General features: G+C 45.6%; 1 protein-coding gene across 3 annotated transcripts in view; it reads left to right on the top strand.

Annotated features, from left to right (window-relative positions):
- Positions 1 to 22,422, top strand: part of LOC106610858 (RAC-alpha serine/threonine-protein kinase) — a 41,892-nt gene that overhangs the window by 2,696 nt on the left and 16,774 nt on the right. For all 3 annotated transcript variants that reach the window (XM_014210496.3, XM_014210495.3, XM_014210494.3), the window contains exon 2: positions 8,009 to 8,176. In XM_014210496.3, the coding sequence (XP_014065971.1) occupies positions 8,131 to 8,176 (46 nt within the window). In that variant the 5' untranslated portion in view covers positions 8,009 to 8,130. The remainder of the gene's footprint in view (positions 1 to 8,008; positions 8,177 to 22,422) is intronic.

The raw sequence follows: 22,422 nt of genomic DNA, 5'->3' as shown, positions 1-22,422 counted from the left end.
ATTTTAGTCGTGCTTTTTCTTACTACCCTTTTGGAAGATGATAACAGCCATATTAACATAATTTGTGTTACTTGCAAATTGATTAATACATTTGAGTGATTTGTAATTTAATTCTGCCGATTTTGAGCGCTTGAATGAAATTTCCCGCTCTCTGGAGCCCATCTGTATTTTTGATTCAGTTTATACAGCTTACTGGGCTCTCTCTCTCCGGGTTGTCCAATCATTTTCAGAAACACATTTATTTGGTTATGGTCTGAAAGAGGAGTTTGCTTCCTGACAGTGACTGCATTGATGGAGGAGGGGTCCATGAGAGTGATTGCATAATCAACTACACTAGACCCAAGAGCTGAAGAATATGTGAACCTCCCCAAAGAGTCCCCTCTGATCCTTCCATGTATTAGCTCTCTACCACATTTGTTGATGGGACAGTGAAGGTTGCTACTTTGTATAATGGTTGGTGGTTTGTACGGAGTGGTTTGGCCCAACACATGGTTGTTGCCCTGTGGGTCTATACAGTCAGGCTCGGACCTAGTCCTAGTGTTCCAGTCGCCACACAGCAGCACATTTCCCTGCACCTGGAAATGGCTGTTTTCTGCTTGAAGGACATTAAAGAATTCCTAATTGAAATATAGTGATTCTGCTGGAGTAGTGTAAATAGCACAGTGATACAGTTGCGGACAAATACATTGGCACCCTTGAACTTTTCTTAAATAATTCTATTTTTTTTCTAAAATAGGTTTTGTTCTCCGCATCTTGTTGTTGGATTGTCAAAATTGCAGAAGCAATTTTATTTTTGTAAACTTAAGTTTACAATTTTTATTTGGGAAAGTAAGGGCAAACGGCAAGGACAAAACTATTGGCTCCCTGGAGCTAATACTGGTTGCACAGGCTTTTTTGGTTTCCAATTTGGTAACAGAATTTATGAGTTTTACTCACTTACAAATATGGTATCAGTAAAATCAAAATAACTAACTGGTAGGTCTACCATTACTTGTTACTTCTGCAAACTTTCATTATTCTCCCTCATGAGGGAGCGAAATTAGAAAATATCTTAAAGACATGTTGGGTTTTTGGTAACAGAATAACAAGCCACAATTTCTCCAACAGTAAATATAAGTGTGGCCAGGGGTCTTAACATCAACATTTGTGTTTTGATGTGTTAAGACTTTTCCTGGTAGATATTTTCTAAAACACCTTTTACATCTGTTAATACAGAAATCAAAGCGTTTACCTATGCCTAATATTTAAGATGGGTAAATGTTAGAAAAATGTGTATCTACAGTGCATTCGGAAAGTATTCAGACCCCTTCCCTTTTTACGTTATTATAAAAAATAATTCTCATCAATCTACATGCAATACCTCATAATGACAAAGCGAAAACAGGTTTTTAGACATTTTTCCACATTTTATTAAAAACTTAAACGAGATATCTTATTCAGAGCCTTTGCTATGAGACTTGAAATTGAGCTCAGGCCCATCCTGTTTCAATTATCATCCTTGAGATGTTTCTACAACTTGATTGGAGTCCACCTGTGGTAAATTCAATTGATTGGACATGATTTGGAAAGGCACACACCTGTCTATATATGGTCCCACAGTTGACATTGGATGGGAGAGCAAAAACCAAGCCATGAGGCAAAGATCTGGGTGAGGGTAGAAAAAACATTCTGCAACATTGAAGGTCCCCAAGAACACAGTAGCTTCCATCATTCTTAAATGGAAGAAGTTTGGAACCACCAAGACTTTTCCTAGAGCTGGCTGCCCGGGCAAACTGAGCAATCGGGGGAGAAGGGCCTTGGTCAGGGAGGTGACCAAGAACCTGATGGTCACTCTGGAGCTCTGTCAGAGTTCCTCTGTGGAGATCGGAGAACCTTGCAGAAAGGACAACCATCTCTGCAGCACTCCACCAATCAAGCCATTATGGTTGAGTGGCCAGATGGAAGCCCCCCCTCTGTAAAAGGAACTTGACAGCCTGCTTTGAGTTTGCCAAAAGGCACCTAAAGGACTCTCAAAGATTCACAAGATTCTCTGGTCTGATGAAACCAAGATTGAACTCTTTGGCCTGAATGCCAAGCGTCACGTCTGGAGGAATCCTAGCACCGTCGTGGTGGCAGCGTTATGCAGTAGGGATGTTTTTCAGCAGCAGGGACTGGGCTACTCGTCAGGATTGAAAGATAAACGGAACAAAGTACAGAGAGATCCTTGATAAACTGCTCCAAAGCGCTCAGGACTTTGGCGAAGGTTCACCTTCCAACAGGACAACAACCCTAAGCACACAGCCAAGACAACGCAGGAGTGGCTTCGGGACAATTTTCAATGTACTTGAGTGGCCCAGCCACCGCACGGACTTGAACCCGATCGAACATCTCTGGAGAGACCTGAAAAATAGCTGTGCAGCGACGCTCTCCATCCAACCTGACAGAGCTTGAGAGAATCTACCGAGAATAATGGGAGAATCTCCCCAAATACAGGTGTGCAAAGCTTGTAGGGTCATACCCAAGAAGACTCGAGGCTTCAAAGTACTGCGTAAAGGGTCTGAATACTTATGTAAATGTTATTTCCTTTTTTTTTTTAAATATACATTTGCACACATTTCTGAACCTGTTTTTGCTTTGTAATTATGGGGTATTGTATGTAGATTGGGGGGGGGGGGGGGATATTTAATCCATTTTAGAATAATCCTGTAATGTATCAAAATGTGGAAGAAGTCAAGGGGTCTGAATACTTTCCAAATGCACTGTATACCTTCATTTCCCAAAACTCTTAGCTTTCATTTTATACCCAATTTGATATGCTTCTGTGAACTTCATGTTGTTGCTCATTGGGTCCTTTTCGATGGAAAGGCCCTACTGCTTTAGTGTTTCCCCATATTAAAAGTGAATGTTATGGTTTTCTGGGTAGCTGTGTTTTTGGTTGGATAGGTTTCTCAATTTCTTTCCTAGGTTTTTGCACGCTACAGCAAACCATTTCTCATTGCTGTAAATGTTCTTAGGTTTTCTCCTTGAAATCTTTTCAATTTGATATGTTAAGCTGTTATGTCAAATATACTGTTCAGGCTTTCTAACTGCTACTGCTAGGTGAATACCTTCACTATTGCAGGGAAACATTTTGTCTAGGAAATTTTTGGGGACATTTTCTTGGATTGGATATCTTCCTTCCATCTATAGCATTTCTTAATAGCAGCCAGTGTATTGGGCTTTGATGCCTCATGATTGACTATTGCTCTGTTCAAGTAGGCTGTGATTTTGCTGTGATCTGATAGGGGTGTCAGTGGACCGACTGAACCCGCTGAGAGACTCTGGGTTGAGGTCTGATAAAGTAGCCTGTAGTACTGCTGCCAAGGGATGAGCTGTAGGTGTACCTACCATAGGAGTCCCCTCAAATAATAGCTTTCACTATGTACATAGCCAGCGTGCGACAGAGCTGCAGGAGTTGTGACCAATTGTGGGGGGGTTATGTTGTGTCTAGGGGGGCGTATGGAGAATGGAATGCTCTCCCCTTCAGGTAGGTGTTTGTCCCCCTGTGTGCTGAGGGTGTCAGTTTTTCTTATCCAGTTCTGGCTTTTAGGTCACCACAGACTACAAGTCCCTGGGCCTGGAAATGGTTGAGCTCCCCCTCTGGAATGGAGAAATGGCTTCATTGAAGTATGGGGATTCTATAGGGGGAATATAGGTAGCAAACAGGAGGACATTTTTCTCTGTTGAGATCATTTCCTTATTTATTTCTAGCCAGATGTAAAATGCTCCTGTTTTTGATTTAATTTAATAGTGTGTTAGGTCTCTCTTTCTGGCTCTCTCTGGCTCTGTGTGTGGCTTCCCTGCTGCATGACACTGATTTGCATTGAATGGGGTGGCCCCTGGAGCGAGAGCCAGAATGATGAATGATTGAAAGGCAAGCAGAGAGGGAGAGAGTGAGCGCGCAAGGCAGGCAGGCGGGGCCCACTGGACCATGTGACCTGCTGTCAGGGTACTGGGTTCATTCAGTGGCTGCAGTGGTGGCTGAGTCCTGGCGGTGTCCCAGCTTTTCCACAGGCCACAGTAGCGACGGCTGAGAGTGCAGAGGCTTGGTCTGGGTTTGTGATCACAGTTTGAAATGATCTCAATGTGGTCTACTCTGCTCCAGTGGACAGGCCTGCTCTCAGTCAGTTTCCCTCAGAGCTTTGTCTCTACCACCGCCAGAGAGGACTGGAGCACAATGTGCTACTGCAATAATTGAATACATTTGATTCCAACACTGTAGTGTTTCCAATGAATATTGCTTCACTCATAACGATTTGTAAACAATTCAATGGATGTTAAAGGGACCGATCAGGCTGACTTATTGGGGGATGTGCAGTATTAGGCCCAGGGCTCCTTCAGATGGGACTAACTCCCAGCCTGTCAATATCCACTCTGCTTCCTGTTGTTGTCCTCAGCACCCAGTGATGAGGTCACGTTAACCGGCCTCTTTTGTGATGATAGCCTGATGGCGCTCTGGAGGATAAGTAGATTTCAGTGGATGGTATGAGATAGTCATCTACTGTGGCTCCCTCAACGGGGCTGGCTATCCAGTAAAAGGCATGCATGGGAATTGATTGTGCTCTGCATCCACATAAAGCTCAAAGATGTCTTTCTATTCCATTTCACGGGATGGAAAGGTTGTGTCTTGACGGTGGAACAGGTTTCCCCCCTGAAATGGCAGCGAAACTGATGTCCCATGGAAGGGGATTTCTGCAGGCCCTTACACTTGTCACAGGACTTTGCCATTATAATCCAAGATGGCGTAGCAGTCAGATGTCTTTGTCCTGTCGTGTCCCTTGTATATATCTTTATACATTTTTTTCTTTGCATATCCTTTTAAAATATTTTCCTAAACCTGAACTTCTAAATACTCTCCTGCAACCCGCCTCACCCAATGTGGCGTCGATCTGTTTTTTTTTCAAAAGTATTTCTATTTACTTCGGATCTGGAATCCCTCAACTGAAGCTAGCCAGCTAACTACCTACCAGCTATCAGTCAGCACACCATTGCTAGCGGTCATCAGCTAACCTTTAACTCGGAAAGCTCTCGCCAGTTCGAACAACGTGACTCAAACCAGAGCATAACGGACCTATTATTAATTTTTTTTTCTCCCCATATCCCCGGATTCCTACCTCAAACTCTGAACATTTTCATCTGGATCTTCGCAACTAGCTAACCGTAATCCCGGTTGACTACTCCTGGCTAGCGTTTCCATCCCGGAGCAAGCACCAATTAGCCTGAAGCTAGCCCGGCCAGGGCTCCTGTGCTACCACCGAAGCCCACTCCTGGGCTACAATATCCGGACCCCTTCTACTGCCGGTACGGGGCACAGAACCCCGCCGATCCTCTACGACTGGAATACCGACATAATCTGCCCGAGGATTCTAACAGGCCCCTCAGGCGCGACGTCCGCTGAAGGCCCATTCTGCTAACCGCAGCCTACTTGCTACCTAGAGCTACTTGGAACCCTACTAATTCCACGACTGGTCTATCGACGTCACCGCACGAAGAGGCAAAAACAGACTTAACCCCCATCGCGACGTCCCCCAACTGCTTGCTTGCTAACCCGGTCTGCTAACTGCTAGCTTGTTTAGCCCCGGTCTGCTAACCACTCATCGGACCCATATGTTCACTTGGCTACGCATGCCTCTCTCTAATATCAATATGCCTCATCCATTACTGTCCTGGTTAGTGATTACTGTCTTATTTCACTGTAGAGCCTCTAGCCCTGCTCAATATCCCTTAACCAACCATGTTGTTCCACCTCCTACATATGCGATGACATCACCTGGTTTAAATGTCTCTAGAGACTATATCTCTCTCATCATGACTCCAATGCCTAGGTTTACCTCCAATGTACTCACATCCTACCTTACCTTTGTCTGTACACTATGCCTTGAATCTATGCTATTGTGCCCAGAAACCTGCTCTGTTCCAAACGTGCTAGACGGCCAGTTCTGATAGCCTTTAGCTGTACCCTTATCCTACTTCTCCTCTGGTGATGTGGAGGTTAATCCAGGTCCTGCAGTGCCTAGCTCCACTCCCACTCCCCAGGTGCTCTCATTTGTTGACTTCTGTAACTGTAAAAGCCTTGGTTTCATGCATGTTAACATTAGAAGCCTACTCCCTAAGTTTGCTTTACTCACTGCTTTAGCACACTCTGCCAACCCGGATGTCTTAGCCGTGTCTGAATCCTGGCTTAGGAAAACCACCAAAAACCCTGAAATCTCCATCGCTAACTATAACATTTTCCGCCAATAGAGAACTGCCAAAGGGGGCGGTATTGCTACAGACCTATATCTATCCTACCCTGTCTTTCTAAGGTCTTCGAAAGCCAAGTTAACCTGTCTGGGAACCTTGCGTCCCACCTAGTCAACAGCCAGTGGAATCGCGTCGCGCGAAATACAAATACCTCATAAATGCTATAACTTCAATTTCTCAAACATATGACTCAGGTTTTGGCCTGCCAAATGAGTTCTGTTATACTCACAGACACCATTGAAACAGTTTTAGAAACTTTAGGGTGTTTTCTATCCAAATCAAAATTATATGCATATTCTAGTTACTGGGCAGGAGTAGTAACTAGATTAAATCGGGTACGTTTTTTTATCTGGCCGTGCAAATACTGCCCCCTATCCCCAACAGGTTAACTAACCTCCAGACGAGCTTCAATGCCATACAACTCTCCTTCCGTGGCCTCCAACTGCTCTTAAACGCAAGTAAAACTAAATGCATGCAATTCAATCGATCACTGCGTGCACCTGCTCGCCCGTCCAGCATCACTACTCTGGACAGCTCTGACTTAGAATACGTGGACAACTACAAATACCTGGGTGTCTGGTTAGACTGTAAAGTCTCCTTCTAGACTCACATTAAGCATCTCAAATCCAAAATTAAATCTAGAATCGGCTTCCTATATCGCAACAAAGCATCCTTCACTCATGCTGCCAAACATACCCTCGTAAAACTGACCATCCTACCGATCCTCGACTTCGGTGATGTCATCTATAAAATAGCCTCCAACGCTCTACTCAACAAACTGGATGCAGTCTATCACAGTGCCGTCCGTTTTGTCACCAAAGCCCATACACTACCCACCATTGCGACCTGTACGCTCTCGTTGGTTGACCCTCGCTTCATACTCGTCGCCAAACCCACTGGCTACAGGTTATATACAAGTCTCTGCTAGGTAAAGCCCCGCCTTATCTCAGCTCACTGGTCACCATAGCAGCACCCACTCGTAGCACGCGCTCTAGCAGGTATATCTCACTGGTCACCCCCAAAGCCAATTCCTCCTTTGGTCATCTTTCCTTCCAGTTCTCTGCTGCCAATGACTGGAACGAACTGCAAAAATCTCTGAAGCTGGAGACTCATATCTCCCGCACCAGCTGTCAGAGCTGCTCACAGATCACTGCATCTGTACATGGCCCATCTGTAAATAGCCCATCCAACTGCCTTCCTCATCCCCATACTGTATTTTATTTATTTATCTTGCTCCTTTACACCCCACTATCTCTACTTGCACATTCATCTTCTGCACATATACCATTCCAGTGTTTAATTGCTTTATTGTAATTACTTCGCCACCATGGCCTATTTATTGCCGTAACTTACCTCATTTGCACTCACTGACTTTTTGTTTTCTTTTGTTCTACTGTATTATTGACTTTTTTTTGTTTATTCCATGTGTAACTCTGTGTTTGTATGTGTCAAATTGCTATGCTTTTTCTTGGCCAGGTCGCAGTTGCAAATGAGAACTTGTTCTCAACTAGCCTACCTGGTTAAATAAAAACATTTGTTTAGAAGTGGTTTCCCCTGTGGTGAAGTCGGAGGTTCTGACTAGATCCTCGTGTGGGAGTGATACTGAACTGGAGTAGGACCCACCACAACTATTTTCCACTGTCTGAACAGACAAACTTGTTTTCACTGAGTTGTACGGATGTTCACTCGGGGGTTAATGTTATTGTCCAGATGAGGCTAAGCTTTACTCTTCCCTTGACACTAATAGGTAACTGGTGAAAAGACGGCCCCAGACTCCAGGCTCCTGCCCTGGCCTGAGCGAAGAACACTTGGGGACAGAGCTGTGTCTCTCCCTGTCACAACCCTGGACACACCAACCTGCACACCAACATGACTGATGTGGCGATAGTGAAGGAGGGATGGCTGCACAAAAGAGGTGAGTGGGTTTGGACCATTTCCCTGTATCAACAGATGCTTTACTCCTTGTTTTATCACATGTGCATGACTGCTGACCCTGCTAGCAGCTCTAACTGTGTGGTGTGGCTCTGTGGTGGGCGTGATCCTGTTTGGACGAGGAGGCATTCCTCAGATACCTGCTGACTTTGTGTGTGTGTGCACGTGCGCCTCAAAGCTGGGGCTATAGCTCCCCCGCATAGGGCAAAGGGGAATCTTCCAGCACAGAGAGGGATCAGGGGTGTGGTCCCAGGGACAGGGGCTCAGGAGACAGATAGACAGAGGAATATGTCACTAGGGGCCAGATTCAGACTTAGGAAATGTACGCCTTTCCTACGCACTTCTCAGTCGTTGGTATTCAGACTTACCTTATGCAGGTGTGTAACAGGCTTTGCAGGCGTGGTTCCCTTGCGCTCGCTGAATACATTTAATTAAACAGCTGAAAACCCTCCCACTTGCTGGCCAACAGATTTTCTCGTGGCGTTTTCATTCAATAGTGTTCTCTGTACATTCATCTAAAGCCATCCCATTACATTTAGTGTACCTCCTTTTTAATTAGAATTTTCTCTACAGACTATATGGAGAGAACTGTTCAGAGTATTAGGGATCAATTAAATAAAGCCATGTAAATACACAAATGTTCTTCTCCTTTTTAGCACTGCTTGTTAGATCTAAAAATACTCATCTTGTATATTATTTAGGGTTAGGAAAGTATATTTATTTGGAGAGCCTTTATGCACAAAATATATTAGAGAATCAAAAATAGTTCGATTCATCCTGAACGTTGCCATATTCAATTGTTCAATCCATGTAATATTGGAAGGTGAAAAGTGTACAATAGGGGTTGAAGAGTAGTCTATATAGTGGTCTATAAATCTACCCTCATAATTCTCACTTATCATGGAACTCTGACAACGGTCCAGTTGTCGTGCTCCAGGTTTAAACTCTGCCATTTATGATCTGCCTTCCATAGTGCGTGGAGAATAGCGTTATTTCCAGCGGGGAAAATAAAGTAGATGTGGTTCCACTTGGAACCGACAGGTTGTTCCACCTTATTCATGGTGTCATTGCACGTAAAGGTGGTGGAGTTACGAGGAAATGAAGTCAAGGTCAGAATATACCGTATCTGTAGACACACCTCTGCCACATATTCATTTCTTTGATCTCAAACGAATAGCGGGTGAAGGTGTGTCTATTCTCACACGCTTAAATTCAAGGTCAAAATACGCATAGAGAGAAAAGTGCATAGAAAGGGAATTATGTTCCATTTACATACGCTTAACTCGGGTCGGAATTCCTCCCTAGAAGAGGAGAGTCCCAGAGGCTGTAAGCCAGGGAACAGCATGCTACGCAGTATGCTCTCCCTAAGGCCTCAGCAGGAACACAACAGGGCCCTGTGTCGTAACATAGTCACCCGAGGCGGGCTGACCCAGACCCATGCACACTGATGCAACCCCTGACGATGCTTCCCTGGGGTGGAGAGAGCAACACTAGGTATTACTGACTTCTCGTTTCAAAAAGAACCTCCGTGCTTTACATAAAACGCCAAGGTAATCAATATCTGGCACCCTTGGATCCTTGGGACATGGCCAGAGGTTGAGGAACACAGATCAGTCTGATGCCTTCAGATGTAAGATATGTTTCTCTGGATAACCAGAGGCAATGTATGACAAACCAAACATGGAGACAAATAACAAGGAAAGATTGAACAGCATTTGCCTTGTTGGAAGTATATGGACCAAAGTTCATCATTTAGAAGAGTTCGGATTAATAACAAATGTTAGCTAAGGAGGGTCTTTCTAAGGGTGTCTAGTTCTTCTGACCGGGTCAATTTTTTTTGTTTACATCATGCATGTGATTTTAACATCTTTACCTCACTGTTGACACACTTGGTAAGTTAACATACCGTATGACTATTTCCGCTATTCCTTGCCAGAGTGATAAGGAAGCGGGGAGTTTTCTGAAAGATTGCCAGCGTAAAATGTCAAATAGTGACAGGTGAGGGGGGGGGGACAAGCTCCTTGAGCTAAAGTCACATCTTAACCTTGAATTATTGAAGAACAAAGAAAATATACAAACAAACAAGCCTTCAGGAATAGTGAGTTGGCATGCTGTCATACCCTAGCAGCTGTGCCCGGTGAAATGTTACCCAGAGCAACTCTGTTTTGATTGGAGGGCGTCTGCCTGCTTGCTGCCCGTTACATGACAGAATGGATTTTAATGTCACGTCACTGTCACCCCGTCTCTGCCCCGGTGCCACAGCACAGAAGGTGAGTCTGCAGTAACGAGCTTCTGCTGGCCATCACCATTAGCCAGCCGCCCTTATTCTGTGAACCTTTTAGTTTGATCTGACTCTCTAACCCTACCACTACCATGTCTTATGATGGCACCGTTTAATATTATGGACTGCAGTCACAGGACAATGCAGGACTGATGTCTACAACTCATTACAGTGTATGTTTGATGGCACGTGATTGAGGCAGGCTTCTGCAGCATTCTAAGGTGCTTCCAGGTAGGTGGCAGTGCTGTTGACTGGCTTGCCCAGTGCCCCAGAAATGCCCCTTTAATGACGTGCTATCGCGACTGCATTCCATGCTCCAGACAAGGCCACAGAGTGAAGCAGCTCAGGTCTAGCCTGGCTGGGAGCTGAGAACATCCATACCACCCTTAACCCTCCTAACCCTGATTCCTGTTTGGCAGAGTAAAGAAAGTAGATTCCACCCAGTCTAAGCCACAGAACGGCCAGAGTGTTCTGTATCTTTGTTCCAGATAGGCCCAGCTCAGTCGGGTGATCCCCAACATCAGGCCACACCCACTCCATCAGCCTTCCCACTCCATCACTGACATGCATTTTTAGTCTGACAATCATTTCTGTTGTCATTCATCTGACATTGAAAAACCACTGGCTCCATCCAGGATTTTGGGACACAATCTCAATGTGGCCGTACCCTAATCTGTAAATCAGGGGTCCCCAACTAGCGGCCCTTGAGTCAAATTCGTTGTTGAATTTTCGTTGTTGGACGTAAGACTGTAAGAATCCCAGGAAACCAGCTCCAAGTGATTTTTTTTATTTTTATTTTTATTTTTTATTTTGGAAATCTATTCCCAAATATTTCCACACATAAGAGATGTATGTGATGGTGTACTAATAATAATTCATTTGATTTATATAGTGCTGTTCTACCAACTGAGGTACTCAACACGCTTTACAAAGTGGTGGGGAACTCACCTCATCCACCAGCAATGTGTAGCACCCACCTCAGTGATGCACGGTGACCATTTTTGTGCCAGAACGCTCACCACACATCAGGTGGAGAGGTGAGGAGTAATATATGCCAATTAGGAATGATGATTAGCTGGCCATGTTGGGGAATTTAGCTACTCCTACAATAATTGCAATGGGATTTTGAATGACCACAGAGAGTCAGGACAACCGTTTTAACGTCCCATCCGAAAGACTGCACCCTACTCAGGGCAATGTCCCCAAATGTAATTAAGGTTTGAAATGATTTTGTAAAAATATTTGTTTTATGTTCCGGTCCCCTGACCATCCGCTCAAGGAAAAAATGGTATCTAGTTGATGATCCCTGCTGTAAATGTTTTGGATCTCCTTGACACCAACCACACAGTTTACATTGTACCTCTAGTGGTGGCAGCAGTCAAGTGCTCTTCTAAAGCCTATTTCTCTAAAGTTTCCATCAAAGGCGGAGTGCATCATCCAACATCAGAGGCAGATTTCAGGTTCTTTAGATTCCATTTGAGCGCCGTGGCCAATAACTCAGTGAAGTGTAACAGAACTGTGCTCGTTATCCCTCTCTCTTCCAGGCAGCCCTTGTTCATTGGACTCATTTGCTCTCTGACAAGTATAAAGAGCTGACCCCCTCGTTAGGCTAACGAAGGCCACAACAACTGTTGAATTTGGGTAGCCCGCTCAGCTGGCTCGGAGGCGAGAGCAGAGGGAGGGAGCGAGGGAGCAGAGGGAGGGAGGGAGCGAGCGAGCAAGCAGAGAGGAGAGGAAAGAGAGCTCCAGCACACAGGTTTTTATGATGTTCCCAGAACATCATCACTGCGTGCAGTCCGTTACTCACTTACCCAGCCTGCCTCAAACAGGTGGTTCGGTTTAGTCTTTGTGTCACACTGACTCATGGGTTGATGCTTATTGGATGATTTACTCCATGGGCTCACATGACTGGACACCTGCGAGTCACAAAACCATTATCCCAGAAACCCTAGACCCACTCCAATTTGCATACCGCATCAACAGATCCACAGATGAAGCAATATTCTATTGCACTCCACACTGCCCTTTCGCACCTGGACAAAAGGAACACCTATGTGAGAATGCTATTCATTGACGACAGCTCAGCTTTCAACACCATAGTGCCCTCAAAGGTCATCACTAAGCTAAGTACCCCGGGACTACACACCTCCCTCTGCAACTGGACTTCCTGACGGCCCGCCCCCAGGTGGTAAGCAATAGGTAACAGCACATCTGCCACGCTGATCCTCAACACGGTGGCCCCTCAGGGGTGCATGCTCAGTCCCTTCCTGTACTCACTGTTCACTCATGACTGCACGGCCAGGCACAACTCCAACACCATTAAGTTGTCTGATGACACAACAGTCGTAGGCCTGATCACCAACAACGACGAGACAGCCTATAGGGAGGTCAGAGACCTGGCCGTGTGGTGCCAGGACAACAATCTCTCCTTCAAAGTGATAAAGGTGAAATAAAATAAAAAAAGACAAAAAAGGTGATGATTGTGGACTACAGGAAAAGGAGGACCGAGCACGCCCCCATTCTCATCGATGGGGCTGTAGTGGAGCAAGTTGAGAGCTTCAAGTTCCTTGGTGTCCACATCACCAACAAACTATCATGGTCCAAACACACCAAGACAGTCGTGAAGAGGGCACGACAAAACCTATTCCCCCGCAGGATACTGAAAAGATTTAGCATGGGTCCTCAGATCCTCAAGGTTTTACAGCTGCACCATCGAGAGCATCCTGACAGATTGCATCACTGCCTGGTATGGCAACTGCTCGGCCCCGACCGCAAGGCACTACAGAGGGTAGTTTGTACGGCCCAGTACATCACCGGGGCCAAACTTCCCGCCATCCAGGACCTCTATACCAGGCGGTGTCAGAGGAAGGCCCTAAAAATTGTCAAAGACTCCAGCCACCCTAGTCATAGACTGTTCTCTCTGCTACCGCATGGCAAGCGGTACCGGAGCGCCAAGTCTAGGTCCAAGAGGCTTCTAAACAGCTTCTACCACCAAGCCATAAGACTCCTGAACAGCTAATCAAATGGCTACCCAGACTATTTGCATTGCCTCCCCCCCCTTCTACGCTGCTGCTACTCTCTTATCTATGCATAGTCGCTTTAAATAGCTCTACCTACATGTACATATTACCTCAACACCGGTGCCCCCGCACATTGACTCTGTACCGGTACCCCCTGTATATAGCCCCGTTATTATTTACTGCTGCTCTTTAATTAGTTGTTGTTATCTCTTTCTTAATATCTAAAAACATTTTTATTTTTTTTTCTTAACTGCATTGTTGGGTAAGGGCTTGTAAGTAAGCATTTCACTGTAAGGTTTACACCCCAGCTAGCACAGTGGATCGAGGCTGAGAGTCGGGGCACTCAGCTGTAGGTCAGACTCGGCCGACGTCATGTAGCAGGAGTCTGGGCCGCCTTCGGCAGTATTACCTATGGCTAGGATGCCGGGACTGAGATCTGGCCCAAATGTATTATTTGGCTCTCGTGCCGATTGTGACTACTCTCTGGCAGATGATTACACTGGATGCTTTATATAATTAACTTTTCATAATTTCATTTTTTCATTTTCCTCATTGTTTCTGTGATCAGAAAGCACAATTAACATTTTAAAGAAATTATTTAAGAGTCCAGTGTAGTATTTTGATACTTTGTGCAAGGCAATTGATAAGAATAAAAAATGTTGTGGATGGAGCCTGCCGAGTGACGCAGCGGTCTAAGACAATGCATCGCTGTACAAACTGCATTTCTACAGATGCTGGTTTGAGACCCATGAGGCATCTCACAATTGGCCCAGTGTCATCCAAGTTAGTGGAGGGTTTGGCCGGCCGGGATGTCCTTGTCCAATCGCGCTGTAGCGACTCCTGTAATGGGCTAGGCGCGTGCACACTGACACGGTCACCATGGTGTTACCTCTGACACAAAATGCTTTTTTGTGGATGGGTATAATTTGTATGTGTAATATTTAAATAAATGTAGTATCAGGCCACTTCTGGGGGGATTCTGGTAAGATGCCGACGAATTCCGGTAGACGGAAACGGCCGAAGAGGGCCGTTTCTGGGCCGATTCCTCATCGCTAGCTGGGACCTGTTGTATTCGGCGCATGTGACAAATTTGATTTGATCTAGCCAGCTTTCTAGCATAGTAGCTAATAGCTAGCTAACACCACAGATGAAAGTGTTAGTTAACGTAATCTTTGCTAACAGGTATCTGCTTATCTAGCTTGCTTATTGCATGCATGACGACACAAGCCTTATTATTAGTGACATAACTAATCTAATATTTGCAACAGACGTTTGGTTTTGGTCACTGTGTCAATTCATCCGTTTCTCAATACTGTACATTCATTTTGACACGAGCTAGCTTGCTGCCTGCTGCTACTGCTGATTTTTCCCAGCTAGACATTCCTCGGCATTGTGCAGTGTTTGTGGCTCGGGCGGTGAGGGGTGGCTGGCATAGCAGCAGCTTTGCTATGTAGAGGGACTATCGGCTAAGCTGATAGCCGATAAACTAGACTAGAAGAGGCCGATATCGGCCCGATACATCGGTTCAGGCATATTATCGGTCGTTTTGTTTTGTGTGTGTGTGTGTGTGTGTGTGTGTGTGTGTGTAATGTACAGTCGTGGCAAAACGTTTTGAGAATGACACAAATATTAATTTTCACAAAGTCTGCTGCATCAGTTTGTATGATGGCAATTTGCATATACTCCAGAATGTTCTGAAGAGTGATCAGATAAATTGCAATTAATTGCAAAGTCCCTCTTTGCCATGCAAATGAACTGAATCCCCCCAAAAAACATTTCCACTGCATTTCAGCCCTGCCACTAAAGGACCAGCTGACATCATGTCAGTGATTCTCTCGTTAACACGGGTGTGAGTGTTGATGAGGACAAGGCTGGAGATCACTCTGTCATGCTGATTGAGTTCGAAAAACAGACTGGAAGCTTCAAAAGGAGGGTGGTGCCTGGAATCATTGTTCTTCCTCTGTCAACCACGGTTACCTGCAAGGAAACACATGCCGTCATCATTGCTTTGCACAAAAAGGGCTTCACAGGCAAGGATATTGCTGCCAGTAAAATTGCACCTAAATCAACCATTTATCGGATCATCAAGAATTTCAAGGAGAGCGGTTCAATTGTTGTGAAGAAGGCCAGGACCGTCTCCTAAAGTTGATTCAGCTGCGGGATCGGGGCACCACCAGTACAGAACTTGCTCAGGAATGGCAGCAGGCAGGCAGGTGTGAGTGCATCTGCATGCACAATGAGGCAAAGACTTTTGGAAGATGGCCTGGTGTCAAGAAGGGCAGCAAAGAAGCCACTTCTCTCCAGGAAAACATCAGGGACAGACTGATATTCTGCAAAAGGTACAGGGAGTGGACTGGGGTGAAGTCATTTTCTCTGATGAATCCCCTTTCCGATTGTTTGGGGCATCCGGAAAAAAGCTTGTCCGGAGAAGACAAGGTGAGCGCTACCATCAGTCCTGTGTCATGCCAACAGTAAAGCATCCGGAGCCCATTCATGTCTGGGGTTGCTTCTCAGCCAAGGGAGTGGGCTCACTCACAATTTTGCCTAAGAACACAGCCATGAATAAAGAATGGTACCAACACATCCTCCGAGAGCAACTTCTCCCAACCATCCAGGAACAGTTTGGTGACGAACAATGCCTTTTCCAGCATGATGGAGCACCTTGCCATAAGGCAAAAGTGATAACTAAGTGGCTTGGGGAACAAAACCTCGATATTTTGGGTCCATGGCCAGGAAACTCCCCAGACCTTAATCCCATTGAGAACTTGTGTTCAATCCTCAAGAGGCGGGTGGACAAACAAAAACCCACAAATTCTGACAAACTCCAAGCATTGATTATGGAAGAATGGGCTGTCATCAGTCAGGATGTGGCCCAGAAGTTAATTGACAGCATGCCAGGGCAAATTGCAGAGGTCTTGAAAAAGAAGGGTCAACACTGCAAATATTCACTCTTTGAATCAACATCATGTAATTGTCAATAAAAGCCTTTGACACTTATGAAATGCTTGTAATTATACTTCAGTATTCCATAGTAATATCTGACAAAAATATCTAAAGACAATGAAACAGCAAACTTTGAAAATTAATATTTGTGTCATTCTCAAGTTTTGGCCACGACTGTATGTAAGCAAGCATGCATGCATGCATGCATGCATGTTTTTGAGTACCTAATATGGTTGCATCTCGTACAACCACACACCATTTTGAAATGTGTTTTTACACTTCTTTCAAGATAGATTTTCTCAGTATCAAAGCAGTAAAAGGGAACTGGGTGTGTTCTGTTTTTGCTTTTCAAAGGAACCGACCCAACTGATTAACTCTGTCTCATGACACTGCAATGCTGATCACCCCAGGACTTTGTCTGGCTGCCAGCTTTACCAACAGGCTTGCCTCGCCTAGTCTCCTTCACACACACCCTTCATTAGGTTACAGCCTGCCATGGGCCACACACTGGTCCTGCTCATACACACACACACACACCACCTCACTATAGCAGCAGGGGCTGCCCCAGGGCCTTTATGCCCTGTCCACACTCACGCCACCCAGCTAGCTAGAACTGTACCGGTAACCAAACTTTAAACGCCAGAAGCAGAGTCAGGGGCAGCAGCAGAGGGTCGCTGCCCAGGAGGGGAGTGCTCTGCCTGGTGTCTGGGCGTCAGCAGGGCCCCCTGCTCTGGGTAATGGGAAGCAGCCTCCTGCTAAATGTGGTGGAGATAAGTACATTGTCTGGGTACAGCTGTCGACAGGCAGGCTGGATGGTAAGGGAACAGGAGGCCAGGGAGAGCCACCTCCGTCACTTGTCTCCGCTCGCAGTGAGCCCGCTGTGTGCTTACTTTTCTGTGCAACATCCTCCTGCTCCACAACTGTGGCGCCTGGCTGTGCTCCCCCTACCCCTCTCTCTCTCTCTCACTCTCTCTCTCTCTCTCTCTCTCTCTCTCTCTCTCTCTCTCTCTCTCTGTATTTGTCACTTACTCTCTTTCTTCAATTCTCTGTCCCCTTTTTCTCTCTCTACCCCATATCCTGCTTCCTACTCCCACTCTTTCTTAATCCTCTCATTTCTTCTCTGCCTCTGCCAGTCGCCCCCCCACCCACCACCACCTCGCCCTCTCTCCCTTCTCCAGCTCCTCCCTCCCCTTTTGCCAGGATAATGACCCTGCTGACAACACAGAGCCGAGGCGGAAGCTGCTTCTGACTGGTGTGGCGCTCCCAACCTGACATCAATCACATCACTGGCTCTCCCCGGCAACTGGGAGAGAGAGAGGTGGAGTGTGGACAGGCAGGGCTGCTCAGCTGTCCATAGAGTCTGACTGTGACTGTATGTTCAGGCTGCTGTCACGTTCACATCAGACCATCATCATGATACGCACCCAGATTACACTTAGCCTCTCATCCGGCTCAGGGACAATTTGTCATTATGGATCACAGACAGATATACCCTAACAAATGTATTTGAATTGGCCTTACCTCTCCTAAAGGTAGAAATGTAATGTCCGCCTTTTATTATACATGATTGTATCATTTAAGAGTGATGGACTGTTCCCTGGTCATTTCAAGTTTAATTGGCACTCATTTGAACTAAATAATGTGTGTTTATTTGTTTGTCATGCAGTAACCCAGTTAACTAATCCATGGTTGGCTTGTTTACCAAAAGGAGTTGGCCAAATTTCACACACAGAAAAGCAGGGTGAACTTCCCACAGTGTCTCCTATGGTAATAAGCAGGTGTCATTTGCTGTGGAGAAGAAGTGAGGGCTTTCTTACGAGCGTGAGAAAGAGGGGCAGACCCCGCACCCCCTCCCCGTGTCCCCCCTTTTTTCCTGTTGTAGCAGCAGCAGCCGCAGCAGCAGAGGGGGAGATGGAGAGAGAAGCGAGGGCTGCAGTGGAGGCTGAGGTGGCCCTTCCCTGCGACCTGTTGAGGCTGCTGCCAAAGCCCCGGCAGTGCAGTCCCATCCAGCTGCATGGGAGAAAGAGATGGGCCAACAAAAGAAGAGGGACAGCAGGAAGAAAAAAAGAGGGGGAAGAAAAGAAAGAATGAAGGAGCCCAAACTCCTGGGCGGTTTAGCCTGGCATGTGAGCGGGCCTGTTGTGAGCCTTGTCTGCCTTATATGGTCATGGGGAGAGGGGCTGCCCAGAGGCCCAGTCTGCCCTGAGTCCCGGGGGTGGCTGGGATGAGGATGGGAGCAGTATTGGGGTGGTGGTACAGAGTGGTGACCCTTCCATCAGGGAGCCCCCTCTCCTCTGGAGCGGCACAGAGGCTCATTGAGATGCAGGGCGCAGGGCTGTAGGCTGCAGCTGCAGTCTACAGGCAGGGCCCAGCAGAAAAGGGCTGAAGGGATGGAGGGGGTGACTGAGGAATAACCAACAAAAGCCCCCCCCCCGCTTTGGAGTTTGAATTCCTTAATCTGCAACCCTTCTTCTCCCGATGTGCTTTACAACTGCGGTTCCCAACCTTTTCCGTTCCGGGGACAACCAAATCACTGTCAAAAGCTTTTCAGGACCACCATTCGGGGAGATGCAGATTTTTGTTTTTAACCTTTATCTTGGCTGTCAAATTGTCCATTTTAGCAGTGAATGTAACAAATGAAAGGTTTATTATGATTATTAACAATTAGCATTGTGGAAAGTAATGTAAAATGTATTAAATACCATTAATACTCCCAACTGTTACTAATTTTGGAAGATTTTTATATATATATATATATATATCTTTTTTTATAAATTCAATATAGATAGTGTGTGGACCACCTGCAGACCACAGGTTGAAAACCACAGCTCTGCACATACACTCACACACAGTTACCACTGGCCCCCTTCCTCTCTCTCATCCTTAAACTATGAATGGACGGCCAGGCAGGGACAAAACCACCACAGCAGCTCCCACTGGGTGTGGGCACTGTGCTGAGAGGGGCTTGTTTTGTCTGACCTCTTCTTCTCCCCTTTCTTAACATTTATTTTCCGCTCTCATTCCTCCCTCTTTCTCTCTCTATGTGTCTGTGTCTCTGTCTGTGTCTGTACTCTATGGGCCTGTGATGCCAGACAGATCACAGGGGTTGGCCTCTCCTTTGCAGTGTGATGAATGTTGCATGATGTGTTTATTAAAGAGCTAGCTGTGGCAGCTGGGACCTCACATTCCTGCCGTTGTCACGTAGAGACAGAGCGAACATGACGCTTCTCAGACTCGCAGGCTAACCTCTGACACTCTACAGCATGCTCTCCCTTTTACATTTTTCCCTTAATCTTCTTTTCAATGACACACTGACTGCCTGGGCCTCTTAAGCTAAGCTGACTTGCAAATGTCCTTTGTGTCAAATGGTAGTATTAATGTACACTGAGCAAAAATATAAACGCAATATGCAACAAGTTCAAAGATTTGACTGAGTTACAGTTCATATAAAGAAATCAGTTAATTGAAATAATCATTAGACCCTGTTCTATGCATTTCACATGACTGGGAATACAGATATGCATCCGTTGGTCACAGATGCCTTGGAAAAAAAGGTAGTGGCGTGGATCAGAAAACCAGTTAGTATCTGGTGTGGCCACCATTTGCCTCATGCAGCGTGACACATCCTCTTCGCATAGAGTTCATCAGGCTGTTGAATGTTGTCCCACTCCTGTGCAAAGTTGCTGGATATTGGTGGGAACTGGAACAGGTTGTCGTATACGTCGATCCAGAGCATCCCAAACATGCTCAATGGGTGACATGTCTGGTTCATTTGGTAGGCCATGTAAGAACTGTGACATTTTCAGCTTCCAGGAATTGTGTACAGATCCTTGCAAAGTTAAACAAACCATACAACTAGGACTACGTTTTAACAATTTCCACAGAAAAAATTGCATAAACACATTTACTCAGTTCAGATATAAAGTTTGGTAACAGAATGATGGTAAAATCTCCTTTTTTTTTGTTTGTTATGCAACCGAATTAAGATTCAAAGATGTCTGCAGAAAGAATGGCGCTATGACACCTTGACTTTGAACAATATATTTTGGTTATTGAACTACAATGAGTAAAGTGTATTTACACCCAGTAACAGAATGATGGTAACAGAATGACGTCTTTGGCCTCTGATCTGTACTATAGAGAAATGCATAATTATGAATGTCATTCTCTTCATGGTGATGTATCCTGAATAGGTACACAAAGGTAGAACATTGTAATATCCTCCTTTGCATTTTAATGAGCTCCATCTACAAACAAGACCAAATTTGGTTGGTCTGGACCAGACCACATCTGTACCAATCATAGATGTCTATGTTTCACAGGTTTGGGCATCACAGTACAGTACAATTCAGCAGAGTATAATTCAGTACAGTAAAGTACTGCACGGTGCATTCGGAACGTATTCAGACCTCCTGACTTACACATTTTGTCACGTTACTGCCTTATTCTAAAATTGATTACATACTTTAAAAAAATATCATCAATCTACACACGATACCATATAACGACCAAAGCAACAAAAACCCCTGGAAATTTCACATTTACATAAGTATTCAGACCCTTTAAATCAGTACTTTGTTAAAGCACCTTTGGTTAGCGATTACAGCCTTGAGTCTTCTTGGGTATGATGCTACAAGTTTGGCACACCTCTCCAATTCTTCTCTACAGTTCCTCGCAAGTGCTGTCAGGTTGGATGGGGAGCATCGCTGCACAGCTATTTTCAGGTCTCTCCAGAGATGTTCGGTCGGGTTCAAGTCCGGGCTCTGGCTGGGCCACTCAAGTACATTGAGACTTGTCCCAAAGCCAGTCCTGCGTTGTCTTGGCTGTGTGCTTAGGGTTGGTGTCCTATTGGAAGGTGAACCTTTGCCCCAGTCTGAGGTCCTGAGTGCTCTGGAGCAGGTTTTCATCAAGGATCTCTCTGTACTTTGCTCCGTTCATCTTTCCCTCAATCCTGACTAGTCTCCTAATCCCTAATGTTGAAAAACATCCCCACAGCATGATGCTGCCATCACCATGCTTCACCGTAGCGATGGTGCCAGGTTTCCTCCAGACGTGACGTTTGGCATTCAGGCCAAAGAGTTCAATCTTGGTTTCATCAGACCAGAGAATCTTGTTTCTCATGGTCTGAGAGAACTTTAGGTGCCTTTTGGGAAACTCCAAGCGGGCTATCATGTGCCATTTACTAAGGGGTGGCTTCTGTCTGGCCACTCTACCATAAAGGCCTGATTTAGTGGAGTGCTGCAGAGATGGTTGTCCTGCTGGAAGGTTCTCCCGTCTCCACAGAGGAGCTCTGTCAGTGACCATTGGGTTTTTGGTCACCTCCCTGACCAAGGCCCTTCTCCTTCGATTGCTCAGTTTGGCCGGGCGGCCAGCTCTAGGAAGAGACTTGGTGGTTCCAAACTTCTTCCATTTAAGAATGACGGAGGCCACTGTGTTCTTGGGGACCTTCAATGCTGCAGACATTCTTTGTACCCTTTCCAGATCTGTGCCTCAACAATCCTGTCTCGGAGCTCTATGGATAATTCCTTCGACCTCATGGCTTGTTTTTTTTTCTTCTCAGAAATGCACTGCCATCTGTAGGACCTTATATAGACAGGTGTGTGCCTTTCCAAATCATGTCCAATCAATTGAAATTACTACAGGTGGACTCCAAGCTGTAGATGCATCTCAAGCATGATATATATATATATTTATTTATTTATTTATTTGATATAATTTACCTCCATTTACCATACAGTAAATGGAAAGAGGGGGCTCATGGGTAGGTTTCAGTAAGAGTTGGGAGATGTGGCATTGACGAGAGAGAGAGAGAGAGGAGTTGTCCAGACTGTTTTCACGCTCTTGCTTTGACCACCACACGACCGAAAGAGAACCGGTATAGGCTGAACATAACAGTATGCCATTGGAAGGGAGGACAGTAGCAGGTGACCCAACTTTGGTTTGTGACTGACTACTATTTCTCATTGTAGCCAATTCTGTTGCAGT

Source organism: Salmo salar, chromosome 09 (assembly GCF_965601325.2).
Source record: "Salmo salar chromosome 09, fSalSal1, whole genome shotgun sequence".
Lineage (NCBI taxonomy): Eukaryota > Metazoa > Chordata > Actinopteri > Salmoniformes > Salmonidae > Salmo > Salmo salar.
The sequence above is the reverse complement of the archived record's forward strand: the minus strand, read 5'-3'. Positions and strand labels throughout refer to the sequence as shown.